General features: G+C 45.0%; 1 protein-coding gene and 1 long non-coding RNA gene across 3 annotated transcripts in view; both read right to left on the bottom strand.

Moving 5' to 3' along the window:
• MOB3B (MOB kinase activator 3B) overlaps positions 1 to 19,139 on the bottom strand; it is a 122,349-nt gene that overhangs the window by 25,839 nt on the left and 77,371 nt on the right. The window contains exon 4 of one of the 2 annotated variants that reach the window (XM_073543669.1): positions 13,975 to 14,157. The exons of the other annotated variant lie outside the window; for it this stretch is intronic. Coding sequence (XP_073399770.1) covers positions 14,119 to 14,157 — 39 coding nt within the window. The 3' untranslated portion in view covers positions 13,975 to 14,118. Of the gene's footprint in view, positions 1 to 13,974; positions 14,158 to 19,139 lie in introns of those variants that run through there. 2 annotated transcript variants of the gene reach the window in all.
• Positions 7,794 to 12,036, bottom strand: LOC141048250 (uncharacterized). Its single transcript, XR_012220013.1, has 2 exons — positions 8,862 to 12,036; positions 7,794 to 8,770 (listed from the first exon to the last, which is right to left on the bottom strand). It is a non-coding gene; the product is annotated as an uncharacterized lncRNA (long non-coding RNA).

Below are 19,139 nucleotides of genomic sequence, written 5' to 3'. Positions count from 1 at the left end.
GAAGAGCCGTAGCATATGTTGTTTGTTTCCTCCTATTTATTTTAACACTGCAAATTACCGACCCACACCATAAAAAAAGCCGTGGCTATTTTGTAAAGCTTCACATAACACAGTTACTCGAAAGCCCAATAACATTTAGTATCCTTTATTTCAAACTCAATGACTCTGAAAGGAAACCAGCTGTGGGGAAAAACCGGTCTGCCACGCCTGCCCTAGACATACAGCTGGTTAGTCATTACAGCTCCAGATGTGAAACATAAACTGTAATTATCCCAATGACTAACCAGCATTTGTACACTAAATATAAGCTTGGTTCATCTGTTCTAAGTCTGTAGTTAAACGTTGCATGTGTATTATACTCGTTAGGATCCTAGCGACCGCAAAATGAAGAGTTACTATGAAGATGATGAAAAAGTGAGTATCCTGATCACACCACACACAGAATGATGGTTCTCATGCTTGTCCTTACAACAGGCCATATAGAGCGCTGTATACAGAGAGTGCATGTAGTGGGTTCATGGTAGCCCCAGACTATAAGTGCAAACATAACATTTACATACAAGTGTCATGTTCAGAAATGGTATAAAACAGTGGTATACAGTATATAAAAGTAATGGGATTTTTTAATTTGGCACCCTGAAAATACTCTAAATCTATTCAATATATAGTTGAGCATAAGCCTGTTAGGTGTCGGGTTCCTATCACTGCACAGCAGGAATCCTGAGCCTTGCATTCGGCAGTCTCTCATTCCTCTCCGGCCGCAGAGGAGGCTGCTCAGCAGACTCACCGATCCCGATGCTCTGCTTAGACCAGCACTGTGGCTTTGGTTGCTGCTGCCACCTCTGGTCCAGGTATAGCAATGCATGCTGGTCAGCAGCGAGCTACTCCAGGGACTAAGTCCTCCTTTCGGTCCACTGAGCATGTCCGTCTCATTGGAGATCGGAGGTCACATGCTCAGGTCCTTCTCCAGCTCGGATTGGACGATCAGAAAGGTCCCGGAAGGACGCTGCAATAAAAGGGTCGCATGGCCGCTAGGTCATGCACTAAGATAGACTTTTGTTGAGACTTGTGTGAGTGATGATGGATGCATGGAACTGGTGACTGACTCAATTAATAACCCCTCCCTTTGATACGTATGTGTTAGGATTAGTTTAGCTTGAGTCAGCGCCTCATGGTGGCAAAGCATGTGCCACAGTGCTCCAGTCAAAGCACAAAGGTTAGCGCCATAGTGCCGCCAAATCTCCCCTACCTCTGGGTGGTACAAGTATATCCCCTGCACCCTGTGACAGCTAACGGCACAGCATTTTCCTAGCATCACTCTCTAGCACCGCTGCAGCGGCTCCGTGCGCAAGGGGGTCTAGAAGGACTCTGACGCCGTGCCTCTGGGCAGAGTTGTGTGACCACATTGCTTGCGCTCATATTAGTGCGACCCTGTGAAGTAACAGGGTTCGCTTCGTACACTCCGGGTGAGGTAACCCGAGCGTTCTATTATCCGCCATTACCTAGCAGCAGGTTATATCTCTGCACGGTGGTCCCCAGGCTGCGAACGCACCTCTTACCATCATAATTATTTGGTGCGTTCCGCTAGCCCTTAACAGCTGACCCAGATATAAGCCCAGGCACCTAATTTTACCACAAAAAAACTGGGAAAACTTGACTCGAGTATAAGCATGGTATAGCTTGTCCTCTCATCTCTATCCTGGTATGCATGGCCCCCTCATCCGCATCCTGATTTGCATGGCCCTCTCATCTCTATCCTCGTATGCATGGCTCCTCATCCCTATCCTAGTGTGCATGGCCACCTCATCCCCTTCCTAGTATGCACTGCCCCCTCATCCCCATCCTGATTTGCATGGCCCTCTCATCTCTATCCACGTATGCATGGCTCCTCATCCCTATCCTAGTGTGCATGGTCTCGTCATTCCTATCCTTGTATGCACGACTCCTCATCCCTATCCTTGTATGCATTGCCTCCTCATCCCTATCCTGATATGCATGGCCCCCTCATCCCTATCCTGCTATGCATTGCCTCCTTATCCCTATACTGATATGCATGGCCCTTCATCCCTACCCTTGTATGCATTGCCCCTTCATCCCTATCCTGGTATGCATAGCCACCTCATCCCCATACTGGTATGCATTGTCTCCTCATCCCTATCCTGATATGCATAGCCCTCTCATCCCTATCCTGATCTGCATGGCCCCCTCATCTCTATCCTCGTATGCATGGCTCCTAATCCCTATCCTAGTGTGCATGGCCACCTCATCCCTATCCGGGTATGCATGGTCTCGTCATTCCTATCCTTGTATGCATGACTCCTCATCCCTATACTTGTATGCATGGCCACCTCATCCCCATCCTGGCATGCATGGCCCCCTCATCCCTATCCTGGTATGCATTGTCTCCTCATCCCTATCCAGGTATGCATGGTCCACTCATCCCTATCCTGGTATGCGTGGCCCCCTCATCCCCATCCTTGTATGCATGGCCCCCATCAGAAAAACATTTAAAAAAATAAACCATCCTACTCACCTTCCCTACGCGCCCTCGCAGCATTTTGTTCCGATGCCAGCAGCTAATTTATGCTTGTAAGCAGCGCATGGTAGTGACGGCAGTGACGTCAAAACTAGGGATTGAAGCTTGAGGAGAACAATTTGCATATTCCAGGTGCCTTCTGGGAAAAGCGGAGAGTTTTCCTCAGCAAGAAGATCGTTGGGTACAGCCGAGACCAACTGCTTGGAAAGTATAGCCAAACTAGGGATTGAAGCTTGAGGAGGTCAATTTGCATATTCCAGGTGCCTTCTGAGAAAAACGGAGAGTCTCCCTCAGCAAGAAGATTGTTGGGTACAGCCGGGACCAGCTGCTTGGAAAGCATCGCCAAACCAGGGATTTAAGCTTGAGGAGGACAATTTGCATATTGCAGGTGCCTTCTGAGAAAAGAGGAGAGTCTCACTCAGCAAGAAGATCATTGGGTGCAGCCAGGACCAGCTGCTTGCCAAGCTAGGACATTATTGCAAGAAAGCTTGGCAGATTGAGTAGATTACACAAGAAGGAAAAAACACAGCAGATTACACAAGAAGGAAGACACACAGCAAGTCAGCAGGATCTAGGAGCAACATGGCAGATGTGACAACCTACATGGTGAGCTGCAACATGTGCTACATGTTCACAGATTGAACAGAAGAAGAATCCAACTTCACCTGCCAGAAGTGAAGACTACTGGACCTTTTAGAAAAAAAGGTGTGGGGTCTGAAAGAAAGAATTGCAACTTTGAAACTCACAGAAAATGAATACTTCCTAGACAGAACAGAAGCATCTCTACTGGTCACAGAAGGTGAAGAGAGTGTCAGAGAACCTCCAAAAGCAGACGAGTGGAAGCATGTAACCAAAAGTAGCAAGAAGAGCATAGAAACATCATCAACCACACAACTGAGAAACCGATACCAAGGCCTTGTGGAGGACGTAGATGGCACACCTAAGGATGAAGCACTACCAGCAAGCAAAGAAGAAAAGGGCACACAGCAACACCCAGAAGTGACAACAAAAAGTAGAGTCAAGAAGCGAAGAAGAGTGGTAGTGGTGGGAGACTCACTACTGAGAGGCACAGAAGCAGCCATCTGCAGACCGGACATAACCGCAAGAGAGGTATGCTGCCTCCCAGGTGCGAAGATCAAGGATGTGACCGATAGGATACCAAAGCTCATCTGTTCCAAGAACGTCCACCCATTTCTTCTGATACATGATGGCACCAATGACATGGCAAGGAAGGACCTACCGACAATCTGTAAGGACTTTGAAGAGTTGGGGAAGAAAGTAAAGGAACTGGAATAACAGGTAGTTTTTTCTTCTATCCTTCCAGTAGACGGGCATGGCACCAGGAGATGGAACAGGATCCTTGATGCAAACTACTGGCTAAGACGACTGTGCAGACAACAAGGATTCGGATTCCTGGACCACAGTGTGCATTACCTGTATGACGGACTCCTCGCCAGAGACGGACTACATTTCAACAAACCTGGGAAACACACATTCGTCAAAAGACTTGCTACACTCATCAGGAGGGCGTTAAACTAGAAGAAGAGGGGCGGGAAGAAAAACGTTAGACACAGACATGTAGCAAAAAATATACGGATGAAGGATACGAGGGTGGAAAGACCCAATATAGCATACTTGGAAGGGAGGTAAGAAAATTTCTAAAACAATCCACAGGGAGGGGATTGGAACAAAACAAAATCCTCAAAACTGCATGCTCGCAAATGCCAGAAACCTGACAAACAAGATGGAAGAACTAGAAGCAGAAATATCTACAGGTAACTATTACATAGTGGGAATAACCGAGACATGGTTAGATGAAAGCTATGACTGGGCAGCTAACTTACAGGGTTACAGTCTGTTTAGAAAGGACCGTAAAAATCGGAAAGGAAGAGGGGTTTGTCTTTATGTAAAGTCTTGTCTAAAGACCACTTTAAGGGAGGATATTAGCGAAAGGAATGAGGATGTCGAGTTCATATGATTCGAAATACATGGAGGGAAAAATAGTAACAAAATTCTCATTGGGGTCTACTACAAACCCCAAATATAACAAATCATGGAAAGTATACTACTAAGGCAGATAGATGAAGCTGCAACCCATAATGAGGTCCTTGTTAGGCGGAACTTTAATTACCCGGATATTAACTGGGAATCAGAAACCTGCGAAACCCATAAAGGCAACAGGTTTCTGCTAATAACCAAGAAAAATGATCTTTCACAATTGGTGCAGAATCCAACCAGAGGAGAAGCACTTTTAGACCTAATACTATCTAAGAGACCTGACAGAATAACAAATCTGCAGGTTGTAGGGCATCTAGAAAATAGTGACCACAATATTATACAGTTTCATTTGTCTTTCGCTAGGGGGATTTGTCAGGGAGTCAAAAAAACACTGAACTTTAGGAAGGCAAAGTTTGACCAGCTTAGAGATGCCCTTAATCTGGTTTACTGGGACAATGTCCTCAGAAATAAGAATACAAATAATATACAGGCACTGTAAGTGGTTTATACCTTGTGGGAATAAAAGGACAAGAAATAGGAAAAACCCAATGTGGCTAAACAAAGAAGAGGGCAATTAAAGGGAATCTGTCACCCTTTTTTTGGACTATGAGCTGCCGGCATCGACATCAGGGGCTTATCTACAGCATTCTGTAATGCTGTAGATAAGCCCCCGTTGTAACCTGAAAGATAAGAAAAAAAGAGTTAGATCATACTCACCCCGGCGTCCGGTCCGGTCTGCTGGGGAGATGGGAGAGGTCCGGCGCCTGCGCACTGGAGTATTCTGCTCTGCCCTCATCGGAGCCACGACAGGAAGGGAAGAAGAGGACGGCATCGTATGAAGATGGGAGGCGTCGGACTGGACGGCGACACCCATCGGACCGGACGCCGGGGTGAGTATAATCTAACTCTTTTTTCTTATTTTTCAGGTTACATCGGGGGCTTTCGTTTCTGAGGCCTGTGCTTGCTCAGCGAATGTATCTTTTGTGTTGTCTTACTATTAAATAAACTATATACATTTTTTTACTAATGTTTTTAATTTATTTTCCACACAAAACCTGGAGCAGCACAACAAAACCTAGATCGTCCTCAGTTGGAGTGGACCCTCATCGACCAGCCAACAAATAGGCCCAATCCCATTCATCCACCAGCGATGGAGCAACCAGGCAGGCTTCACAGGCTGGGGAACAGGCAGCCGATCCATCTGGTTTTCTCCTCTCCCAGTCCTCTGCCACTGGTATTATTGGGTCTTGTCGTCAGCAGCAGAGGGCCTGGGAGAGGCCAGTCATGCCCGAGTTTATTCACTTAGGCTCGATCTTCCGGGATGGGATGAAGGTGGTTTTGTAAAGACTGGATAGTGGGTTCACTCAGGTGAACACACTTTTCCAGGAAGCCCACAGACGCCTTGACCGCCTGTAAGTCGACCTTCAGAGACCAGCGCAACATCTTTTTTCTTCAATCGAGCGGTGTGTGTTGGAAAACATATCACCTGATCTCCAGATGAACGTGATGCAGGCATGCCAGGCTGCTTACAGCCAGGCATTGCAGCAGTGGCGACATCAGCAGAAGGCACAAAGTTTGTTTCCTACAAGAGCCAGCACAGCAACAGTGGCAGAATCCTCCAGAACCTTTCCAAACATCTCAAGGACTTGGATACCCGTCTGCTCAACAACTGATGACAGCGCAAGTGACCTATATACCACCACCACCACTGGATATTAGGACAGTTCCTACAGTACCCAGCTCCACCACGAAGCCGAGTGCAGCAACCAAGCAGCCTTCAACTTCCACCATGTAGCCGAGTTCAGCAGCCATCAACTTCCACCATGCAGCCGAGTGCAGCAGCCATGCAGCCTTCAATTTCCAGCATGCAGCCGAGGGCAGCACCCCAGGAACAGGAAAAAACAAAAGGCAGGAAAACCAACAAAACAGTCAGGAAAAGAAAAGTTGGAAAGAAACATTGCCCACCACCTCCACCCTCACCTCCCAATATGTCTCCATTTCCAAGTCTGTCCCCACCTTCCCTTGGTTCTTTCCCTTTCAATGTGTCAATCCCTTCCAATTTGTATTCTACTCCTAATGTGTCCTCTTCCCCCAATGTTACATCTGCTGCCAATAATTCTGACCCAATCCTCCAATTAAGTTCCCCTGTAACAACTTCCCCTGCCACTCCTAGCCAATCATCCCAGCCAGACACCCCTGGTCCACAATGTCACACCTTCCACCCGCCGCCAAACCTAAACCCACTTTTTATTTATTAATAAAAAATAATTTGTTTTCACAATCTGTTAGGCGTTGGATTCCTGTCGCAGCACAGCGAGAATCCTGAGCCTTTCTTCCAGCGGTCTCCCATTCCTCTCCAGCCGCAGAGGAGGTTGCTCAGCAAACTCATCAGTCCAGGCACTCTGCCCAGACCAGCTCCATGGGTTTGCTTGCTGCTGCCACCTCTGGCACAGCTATGGCAATACATGCTGCTCAGCAGTGAGATTCTCCAGGGACTAAGTCCCCATGTCGGGCCACTGAGCATGCCCATGGAGTGAAGGTCACGTGCTCAGGTCCTGCTCCTGTTCGGATTGGCCCATCCGAGAAGCCAGGCAACTCCCGCACGCTCGCGGCTATAAAAGGTTCGCATGGCCGCTCGGCCATGCGCTAGGAAAAGACTGTATTTACAGACTATGTGGAGTGAGTGATGTATGCACGTATGATTGTCTCTGGTGAATGACTCATTAAGAAACCCCTACCCTTTGTACACATGTGTTGTGCAGCCTAGCCTGCTAGCGCCCAGGCTTAGGCAGGTCAGAGGCTGAGTCAGGCGTCTGTCCTCACCAGGGACTCGGCACGCCTCAGTGCACGTGCTCCATAGCCAGCGTCTATAGCGGTGTTCGCGGCTGCGACGCCGCGCGCTCAGTGGGCCTAGAAGGACTCTAACCCCATGTCCTTGGGGTAGAGTTCTGTGGCCGTACACTGTGCGCTCTTTGGGCCGGGCTCTGTGAGCTTAACAGGCTCCGGCATCTACGTTCAGCGGTTGTGCGGCTCTGTGCATTAACAGAGTTCGCCCCTGTTCACATTGGGTGACGTAAACCACGTGTGACTGGTTACACACCGCTAGATTCTCCCGCCATTATTTAGCAGCAGTATACCACCTCTGCACTGTGGACCCCGGGCTGTGAACGCATCTACTATTATTTTATAATTTGGTGCGTTCCGCCAGCCCTAACACAATCACTGTGCTTGTCTTTTCATTTGAAGACGCACACGTGTATATTGTATAACGGATGTTACAGTGGAGGTTTTATTATTATTAAGGTTAGCAAACAATAGAGGTACAAGTAGCAAACAATACAGGTACATTTACAAGCGGCTTCAACCATTTATTCTTGCCATGCCACACGTCCAATATCTGAAACAAAGTAGGCAGCAAATTTATCCCTCATTTGGGTAACTTGCACTGTAGTCCTCAGAGAATGATCTTGGTAATCTTGCAATGTGGTAGTAAGTTCCTCAAGTTCAAAGTGTTGTCACTCTTTCACCAGGATGTAATTGTGTAGAACAACACACGTTTTCACAACGTCATCAATTGTCTCAATTTTTAGACTGAGGGCTGTTCCCAAAATGTGCCATTTAGATACCAGCAATCCAAAGGCACACTCCACAGTTCTTCGTGCCCTTGTGAGTCAGTAGTTGTATATTCTTTTGGTGTGATTCAAGTCCCGACTTGAGTACGGTTTTATGCGGTTGGCACACATTTGGAACGCCTCATCTCCAACCACAACAAATAGTATTGGCGGTCCTACAGTGTTCGGAAGAGGTCGTGGCTGTGGAAAATTGAAATCATTACCATACAAACGTTGGCCCGTGTCAGAGTTTTTGAAAGTCTGTGAGTCATTTCCTCGTCCAAATGAGCCAACGTCCATGGCGACAAATCGACAGTCAGCATCTGCAATCGCCATGAGAACAATGGAAAAGTATTTTTTGTAATTGAAATACTCAGATCCACGTCCAGCAGGTTTCATAATCCAAATGTGTTTGCCGTCCACAGCCCCCAAACAGTTTGGAAAATTACAAATGTCCTGGAATTTTGGAGCATTTTCCAGCCAGAGTTCAGTTGTGGGCTGGGGAGGAATTCTTCACACAGAACGTCACATAAAGCACCGCAGATGTCTTCAAAAATCCCAGAAAGTGTGGACACTTCAATCCAGAAAATGTAGAGATGATAAGGTCTCTCCGGTAGCCAGGAACCTTAGGAACAGAAAGTAGGAAAAAAAAATCAGTACATGGCTTTTAGAACAATCATATTAATGCCAGGTGTTTCTTTTTCCAAATTATGTACCTCAGGGTGACCAACAGATGTTCCTCAGCTTGACGTAGCTGTGTATCCTGCCTGGTGATGGATCTTTGGACACGTAACAGCAAGTCATGGAAGCTCTGTTCCAACATTCTCGTGTAGTCAAAATTTTTTTCGGGTTTTCACACAGCTCTGTGTACGAGTGGTAGGCTCCACAGCTCTCTCGAACTTCTAAAATGGGGTGTGCCAATAGTGACAACGATGTCTTCTCCGTCTTTCGCTTCTTCTTTCTTCTTCACAAGCCACAGCAAAGGCAACAGCCAATTTCAATGAAAAATCAAGATTAATCATGAAGCTCTCCATGCTAAGATCCATCTTGCAGCAGGATACAGCAGCAAAGGACGAGGATTTCCTCAGGGCAGTGTGTCTATATATAGAAATCTCATGAGACACGCCTACTGGGTGTCTGGTGTCAAGGAAATTCTACTGGAAAAGTATTGGAAATATTGAACAGAAACAATGCAAACATATGCAAAAAAGCATACAAACGCATGCAAACGCAGCGTTTTTTGGTGTTATGCGCAAGATGATGCTGATAAAAAACGCTGCGTAAACATGTGTTTGCATGCGTTTGCATACGCTGCGCACAGAAACGCTAATGTGAACCTAGCCTAAGTCTAACCTCTATTAGTAATATATTTCAAGGGTTTCTAAGGGATGTTATCCTGGATTATCTCAATGAGAATAACTGTTTAACGCCATATCAGCATGGGTTTATGAGGAATGGATCCTGTTAAACCAATCTAATCAGTTTTTATGAAGAGGTGAGCTATAGACTGGACCAAGGTGTGTCACTGGACGTGGAATATCTTGATTTTTCCAAAGCGTTTGATACCGTGCCACACAAGAAGTTGGTACACAAAATGAGAATGCTGGGTCTGGGGGAAAATGTATGTAAATGGGTAACAGACTTAGTGATAGAAAGCAGAGGGTGGTTATAAATGGTATATTCTCTAACTGGGTCGCTGTGACCAGTGGGATATCGCAGGGGTCGTTGTTGGGACCTATTCTCTTCAACATATTTATTAACGATCTGGTAGAAGGTTTACACAGTAAAATATCAATATTTGCAGATGATAAAAAACTATGTAAAGCAGTCAATACAAGAGATGATAGTATTCTGCTACAGATGGATATGGATAAGTTGGAGACTTGGACCAAAAGGTGGCAGATGCAGTTTAACAGTGATAAATGTAATATTATACACATGGGAAGAAGGAATCAATATCACCGTTACACACTGAACTGGGTAAATTTGACATGGAGAAGGACTTGGGGATCCTAGTTAATGATAAATGTACCTGGAGCAGCCAGTGCCAGGCAGCGGCTGCCAAGGCAAACAGGATCATGGGGTGCATTAAAAGAGGTCTGGATACACATGATGAGAGCATTATACTGCCTCTGTACAAATCCCTGGTTAGACCTCACAAGGAGTACTGTGTACAGATTTGGGCACTGGTGCTCAGGAAGGATATAATGGAACTAGAGCGAGTACAAAGGAGAGCAACAAAATTAATGAAGGGGATGGGGGAATTACAATACCCAGAAAGATTAGCAAAATTAGGATTATTTAGTTTAGAAAAAGATGCTGAGGGGCGATCTAATAACCATGTATAAGTATATAAGGGGACAATACAAATATCTCTCTGAGGATCTGTTTATACCAAGGAAGATGAAGGTCACAAGGGGGCATTCCCTGTGTCTGGAGGAGAAAAGGTTTTTCCACCAACATAGAAGAGGATTCTTTACAGTTAGGGCAGTGAGAATCTGGAATTCCCTGCCTGAGGAGATGATGATGGCAAACTCAGTCGAGGGGTTCAAGAGAGACCTGGATGTCTTCCTGGAGTGTAACAATATTGTATCTTACTAAATATTTATTAGGTTCTTTAGAAGGACGAAGATCTAGGGATTTATTTTGACGGAATATAGGCTGAATTGGATAGACAAATGTCTTTTTTTTGGCATTGCTAACTATGCTAACTATAGTACTTCTCAATCTATCTGGCAATTCTTAGTCCTCACTTCTAGATTCTGTCTGATTCTTGTGAATAGTGGAGTTCCTGATAACTTGCACATATGACTGACGTTAACAAAGTTCAATCCCCCTGTTGGGCAAGTTGAGGGAAATCCGCAAAAAAAGTACAAAAATTCAGATCTGGCTGGCTCTCCAATGTAAAATAATGCTTATCCTGTAAAATACTCAAGACTAGTTACCAGATAAAAATGTAGTGGTTTATTTGGATTCTTCCATCAAAGAAAAGATTATTACAGAAAAATATAAAAATAGGTGAAAGAGAGATTGTCCATTAGTTCATAGCTAAGCTTGTCACCTTCTTTCTCTGAGATCCCACATGGCAAATGGCCTCTGTTTCTCTTAGGCTTCTTCGTAGTAAAGTAACATACCAGCTGTTCAGTTATGTCCGAGCAGAGATGTCTGTCTCATGATGATGAGGGAAGGAACGAGCGACCTCTAGAGTGAGCCATGAATTATATACGTCTCTTAAAGCACGTGATCCAGGTATATATGGAGTTGTCCTGTACCATGAGCCAAACTTAAAAATAGCCTATGTCGTGTAAGCTAAAGCAATGTACAGAACTGAGTCTTATAAGAAATTAACAACCAAATTATTAATATTTAACAGTTTCACACTTCAGTCTTTTAGAATCAGTCACAATCCGTCAATTTTCAGTGCAAGAACGGCTTTTGGGGTTAAATTAAATGAAGAGAAATTGTTCTGGGCCTGCTCAGTTTGAAAAAACGGAATCTAGCGACGGATTCCATCATATGACGGACGGCGACTAGGCGTCCATTCTAGCAGACGACGGTGGATCCGTCACTGTCAGACTTTTCGACGAAGATAAAAAACGTTCCTATGGATGTTGTTTCCAGCAGACGGACACCTATCCTTCACAATCCGTCGCTAATACAAGTCTATGGGAAAAAACGGATCCGCCAGGCAAATCCGCCGGATCCGTTTTTTCTGCTAACAACGGATTTTGACTGAAGTGTGAAACAGGCCTTAGGAGGAACACTTACCAAATCAATTACAATGTGAATGTAAGTGTACTGACAGTCAGACTGTAATTTGTATTAGGAGAATATACAATCACTGCACTCATAGAGGTTTGCTTCAAGTGAATTGTTTATTACAGGTGATAGGTGAACTGACAGGCAAAAATTAACGTTTCGGCCAGTTAATGGCCTTGATCACAATGCCGCCTTTGAAAATCTCTCTCTAGTTTACAATACAAGCGATCAATGGAGACAGTTGATGTAGAAATAGACAGAAAATTCCACAATAGGGGGAATGGTGTATAGGGGTCAAAAGGTGACGCCACACTGGTTGTATGTGATTTTTGAGTGAGGTAATTCTTAAATTGATAAGGTTGTGCATGCAACCTAAATTGTGTCATGGAAACAGCTGGATGGCGCTGTAGTAGAAGCAGACATCAGTGGCTGTTATGGGGGTGCTGGAATGTATTAAGCCATGTTCAGATAATCTGGTCACCGCAGTAGTATAGGATCCAATGGTGGTAGCACTGATATAGATGCATGTACTGCTGTATTACAGGAGCGTTCTTGGGCGACGCAGCTGCAGAAGCTCCCCCACGCTTAGACACTTAATGTGCCAGCGTCTCCCACTCGGCTTCTGCAGCTGCGTCGCCCAAGAACGCTCCTGTGATACAGCAGTACCTGCACCTATATCTGTGCACAACCTTATCAATTTAAGAATTACCTCACTCAAAAATCACATACAACCAGTGTGGCGTCACCTTTTGACCCCTATACACCATTCCCTCTATTGTGGAATTTTCTGTCTATTTCTACATCAACCGTCTCCATTGATCGCTTGTATTGTAAACTAGAGAGATATTTTCAAAGGCGGCATTGTGATCAAGGCCATTAACTGGCCGAAACGTTAATTTTTGCCTGTAGTTCACCCATCACCTGTAATAAACGATTCACTTGAAGCAAACCTCTTCAACCTCTATGAGTGCAGTGATTGTATATTCTACTATTTATGGGACCACTGGCTCCGTTCACTAGCACCATCATATCCACAAGAGTCGAGTGCTAGCCTTCTGCTCTTCTACTGTAATTCATATTACACTGATATCCAATGAATTTTTTGTGTCCTTTGCCCCCTGGTATTGGACAGGAAATTAAAAGAAAACAGTTTGGTCAGAGAACGATAACGTTTCAGTTCACATCAGGCCTATCTGCAGCAAATTAAAATGCTAGTAATAAGAACTGAGGATTTTCCTTGTGGTTACTCTGTGCACATTCTGTCATCTTTCCCAGGAAAACATATCAAACCTTTCCAATATTGCACACCAGGCACTGCCACAGACAGAGCACATCTACTTAGTGAGGACTGACCTGCATCCTGAGAGCTGAGCTATGTAACATTATCCGCAAACAGCAGCTGGTGGGAAGACATGAAAGGGGAGGAAGACGGGACAACACCAATGACTGGAGGCGCTGTCCGCCACCTGGCACTGAACTGCTCATTAATAATTATGTACCACTCAGCTCTGTGACTGATGAAGCTCTCACCTGTCACATCTGCTGCCTCGGGAAGAAGCTAACAATGATACTGTGGCTTTGCTCACATTCTCATGCCTCAAACAAGGACTTTACGCCATCTCTTTTCATGTTAGGAAACAAGTTTCTAAAGGTGTCCATCATGCATTATATATTTGGGTTTCTGCATCCATTTTTATCAGGAAATCCTGCAGAAAGAAATCTAAGAAGCAGTATAGATACTTCTCAGTATGTTGTACATCGATGACGCCCAGAAGTCCTCTTCCTGGAAAGACCCATTTAATGGTGTAGTTGGGCCTGATAGATCATATTGATGATGATTTGATTGTAATGTGTCTGCGTGCTCAGGCCGCACGGTAATGACTGCATGGAAAACAGAAGTGGCTAATGGTGCATATCTGTTCTAATTTCCCTTGTGTGTATGACATCCTCAATTAAGGCTGCCAGAAATCTTTGGAGACAATGGATTTTTGAATCCATTCATGTAGTGAGGCAATTAGTAAACCAAAAAAAAATCAAATTAAGTAGGCTCTATGAATCGTAGGTTGCTAGTTACAGTACAGGGATATACTCAGACTTGTTTATATATGACATCTGCATGTAAGTACGTTGTACATGCGACTTTCATACAATTGTCGTGCCACCATATACAATGGGTAAGGATAGTATTCAGACTCCTTTAAATTAAAAAAAAGTTCATTTTTTTCGTAATGTACACTCTGCACTCCATCTTGCCTGAAAAAAAAAACAGAAATGTAGAAATATTTGCAAATTTATTAAAAAAGAGAAACTGAAATATCACATTGTCATAAGAATTCAGACCCTTTGCTAAGTATTGAACAGAAACACCCTTTTGAGCTAGTACAGTCACGAGTCTTCTTGGGAATGATGCAACACCTGGATTTGGGGATCCTCTGCTATTCTTCTGTAATGATCAACGTGTGACTGGACACTCCGCCTCCAGCAGGGCGATTTTATATGACACACGCGACCCTGGATACACCACCTCCAGTAAGGCGAATTTAAATAATAAGACGTACAGCCGGATACACCGCCTCCAGCAGGCGAATTTCAGAAATACACGTGAAACCGGATACACCGCCTCCAGCAGGGCGAAGTTAAATAATAAGGGGAAACACAAGGGAATCAATTACAATGGTGGGCCCTGCCATAGGGAACGGGGACGTGGAGACCTCCTGCACTCCCCTGAGTCAGTGTCTCTTCACTCCTACCGATCCCTAGGCCGGTTCCGCACCAGGCGCCGATCTGGATACCTTTAAACCCTAGCTCGCCCTGCACCTACCCCTTTGTAGTGAAATGGCCGGTGCAGAGACTAATTCCACCACTGCACTGAAACACACATAAAGGAAAGACACACACAGGGAAACACCACTTAGCTTTGCTCTGTTGCTCTTGTTCCCAGCAAGAGTCCACTGTTGTGAGTTCATTTTCCCCTCCACCACTGAGGCCCGATGAACTCCCTCTTCTGGTAAAGAAAGGTAGTGAGTCTGATTATCAAGCACCTGAGACTAATGATGATGACTGGCTGAGTGGAGTTACTGACTGGATATAAGGCCGCCGACGCCCTCCTGCCCTGCGGGTGATTTCTCTGAGGGATCTTTGGAGACCAGTCTGAATTCCTGCTCTTCTAAAGCTAAGTTTTCTGCTCAGCTTTTTGCATTTGTGCTTTGACTTTGTTTTGCTTTGTTTTTCTGGATTTCTGCCATTCCCTGCTGGGGTGAGCTGAATTCCTTTAGCTCTGTCTTCAGAAAATACCTGAGTGCTGATATAGTTTTTGAAGCCTAGCTGCTTCAGGGTCTTTTTCCATATCAGCCTGTTGGCTTATGTCTTTGATAGGGTTTTGGCAGATTGCAGACAGCAACCTTCCTTTCCTGTCCTGTTTAGTTATCTTGGGCCCCATCGTTTGCTCAGCCTATCTTTCTATCTTTGTGAGTGTTTTTTCATCTTGCTTCACCGTCATTATATGTTGGGGCTGCCTTTTACTTTGGGGTCTGCTCTGGGGCAGTTTAGATTTCCCTTTTCTGTCTTTAGGCTATTTAGCTCTCCGGCTGTGATCGAGGGGTCTAGGGCTCCGTAGGAATCCCCACGGCTACTGCTAGTTGTGTTGATAGGTTCAGGGGTCTGCAATCTGATAGTTGCCAACATCTCTGGTTTTCTGGACGTAGCTTCTATTTTTGTGTCTGCCTCCTACGGTGACTCTATCATAACAGAATCACCCGCCATACCGCAGATCCTAGGGTACTCAATAGCAGGAAAGAATTGTAAAAAAAAAAAAAAAAAAAAAAAAAAAAGTGTGTATATTTTTTCCTCTATATCTCTGAGGCCGTAGGGGGAATTTTTTTTTTCTATCAATAGAGATAATGCAATTGTCTGATCGTGTGGAGCAGCTCGCTGCGGAAGTGCGGGGAATTTCCGCCTACCTCGCTCATTCACATGCTGCTGAACCAAAGATTCCTACACCTGATGTATTTTTTGGGGATCGGTCTAAATTTTTGAATTTCAAAAATAATTGTAAATTATTTTTTGCCTTGAAGCCTAACTCGTCAGGGAGCTCTGCGCAGCAGGTTAAAATTGTCATCTCTTTGCTGCGTGGCGATCCCCAGGATTGGGCGTTTTCTTTGAAACCAGATGATCCTATTCTGACTAATGTGAACGCATTTTTTCAAGCCTTGGGGTTGTTGTATGACAAACCTAATGCTATTGATCAGGCTGAAAAGACCCTGCTGGCATTGAACCAGGGTCGAGATTCTGCAGAATTGTACTGTCAAAAATTCCGAAAGTGGGCGGTTCTTACTACCTGGAATGATAATGCCTTGGCTGCTCTCTTTCGGAAGGGTTTGTCAGAAGCCGTAAAAGATACTATGGTGGGATTTCCTGTTCCCTCTGGTCTGGACGATTCTATGTCATTAGCCATTCAGGTTGATCGGCGTTTGCGTGAACGCAGGATTGCACGAGAGGTGTTGCCACCAGTTGAACAGGTGTCTGAACCTATGCAATGTGATAGAGTTTTGTCCAGAGAGCAGCGTCAGGAGTTCAGAAGGCGTAATAAGTTGTGTTTTTTCTGTGGAGATGCCTCGCATATTATTTCTGTCTGTCCTAAACGAGAGAAACGCTTTGCACACACATTTTCTGTTGGTGGTGTTCAACCTAAGTTTCTTCTGGCTATTACTCTGATCTGCTCCCTGTCCACATTTTCCGCCAAGGCTTTTGTGGATTCGGGAGCAGCCCTAAACCTAATGGACTTGGATTTTGCTAAACGTTGTGGATTTCCGATGACACCCCTGCAGACGCCTATCCCTTTGAGGGGGATTGATGCTACTCCTTTGGCGAAAAATAAACCTCAGTTTTGGACCCAGGTGGTAATGCGGGTCGCCCCAGACCATCAAGAAAATTGCAGATTTTTGGTGTTGCATAATCTGCATGATACCATTGTTCTGGGGTTTCCCTGGTTACAAATTCATAATCCAGTTTTGGATTGGAAATCTGTGTCTGTGGTGAGTTGGGGTTGTCGGTGTGCCTTTAGTGAGGCTCCGGTGTTTTCCACCTCTCCTCAGTCGCATGATGTTCCTGACTATTTGGCGGACTTTTATGATGTATTTAGTGAGAATGAGTCTGCGTCTCTGCCTCCTCATAGGAGTTATGACTGTGCAATTGAACTGAGCCCGGGGTGTAAACTTCCCAAGGGTCGGCTCTTCAATTTATCTGTACCCGAGCACGAGGCTATGCGATCCTATATTAAGGAGGCGTTGGAGAAGGGTCACATTAGACCATCCTCGTCACCCTTAGGTGCCGGGTTTTTTTTGTAGCCAAAAAGGATGGATCATTAAGACCTTGTATTGATTATCGTGCCCTCAACAAAATTACTGTTAAATATCAGTATCCGTTACCCCTGATTTTGGATCTATTCTCTAGAGTTAAAGGTGCTTGCTGGTTTACCAAGCTTGACCTCAGGGGGGCGTATAATCTTATTCGCATTAAGCATGGGGATGAATGGAAGACGGCGTTTAATACTCCAGAGGGACATTTTGAGTACCTGGTGATGCCTTTTGGGCTCACTAATGCCCGTTCTGTCTTCCAGTGCTTCATGAACGATATTTTCTGAGATTTTGTCGATAAATTTTTGATTATCTATCTGGATGATATTTTGATCTTCTCCAAGGATTGGGATTCTCATGTGGAACATATTCGGACTGTGTTCCGGATCTTGAGGGAGAATTCCCTGTATGTCAAAGGATCTAAATGCCTTTTTGGAGTACAGAGGATTTCTTTTTGGGATTTATTTTGTCTCCGTCAACTATTGAAATGGACCCGGCCAAGGTACAGGCCATTTACGATTGGGTTCAGCCCACTTCTTTGAAGGCCCTCCAGAAGTTTTTGGGTTTTGCTAATTTTTATCGGAAATTTATAGCAAAATTTTCTAGTATTGCCAAGCCATTGACTGATTTGACTAAGAAGGGTGCTGATGTGTTAAATTGGTCTCCGGAGGCTGTTTCTTCCTTTCAGGAGCTGAAGCGAAGATTCACCTCCGCCCCGGTTTTGCGGCAACCTGATGTCTCACTTCCGTTCCAGGTAGAGGTGGATGCTTCTGAGATTGGTGCAGGAGCTGTTTTGTCCCAAAGGGATCCTGTAACATCTAAAATGAATCCCTGTGCTTTCTTTTCCCGAAAGTTCTCTCCATCTGAACGTAACTATGATGTGGGGAATCGGGAACTGTTGGCCATGAAATGGGCATTTGAGGAGTGGAGACATTGGTTGGATGGAGCTAAACATCAAATCGTGGTCCTCACTGACCACAAGAATTTGATTTACCTAGAGTCGGCTAAGCGCTTGAACCCTAGACAGGCTAGGTGGGCCTTGTTTTTTTACACATTTTGATTTTGTGGTTTCTTTTCTTCCTGGAACTAAGAATGTCAAGGCAGACGCCCTCTCTAGGAGCTTCTTTGCTGATTCACCTGTGGTGACCAAGCCTGCTATCATCTTAGGCAAAGGGATAGTTCTTTCTGCCATCTCGCCTGATTTGAGACGTGCTCTAGAAGAGTTCCAGGAGGACAAACCTGAGCGTTGTCCCAGTGGAAAGTTGTATGTTCCTGACCAGTGGAAGAAGAGAGTGATGTCTGAAGTTCATTGCTCTGCTTTGGCTGGTCATCCAGGTATTTTTGGTACTAGAGATCTGGTGAGTCGCTCTTTTTGGTGGCCCTCTTTGTCTCGTGATGTCAGGAATTTTGTGCAGTCCTGTGGGACTTGCTCCCGGTCTAAATCGTGTTCTCGCTCTAGTGGGTTGTTGATGCCTTTGCCTGTTCCCAAGAGGCCATGGACCCATATTTCAATGGATTTCATCTCTGATATGCCTGTCTCTCAAAGGATGACTGTTATTTGGGTGATTTGTGATAGGTTTTCTAAGATGGTTCATCTTGTACCACTCCCTAAGTTGCCGTCTTCCTCTGAGTTGGTGCCCCTGTTTTTGCAACAGGTGGTTCGCTTGCACGGGATTCCTGAGAACATTATATCTGACAGAGGAGTTCAGTTTGTGTCTAGATTTTGGAGAACTTTCTGTTCCAAGCTGGGAATTCAGTTGTCCTTCTCCTCTGCTTTTCACCCTCAGACCAATGGGCAGACAGAGAGAACAAACCAGACCTTGGAGTCGTATTTGAGATATTTTATTTCCGCTGATCAGGATGATTGGGTTTCATTTTTGC

The sequence above is a fragment of the Dendrobates tinctorius genome, unplaced genomic scaffold, assembly GCF_039654945.1.
Source record: "Dendrobates tinctorius isolate UK_male_01 unplaced genomic scaffold, ASM3965494v1 ptg000134l, whole genome shotgun sequence".
NCBI lineage: Eukaryota > Metazoa > Chordata > Amphibia > Anura > Dendrobatidae > Dendrobates > Dendrobates tinctorius.
The sequence above is the reverse complement of the archived record's forward strand: the minus strand, read 5'-3'. Positions and strand labels throughout refer to the sequence as shown.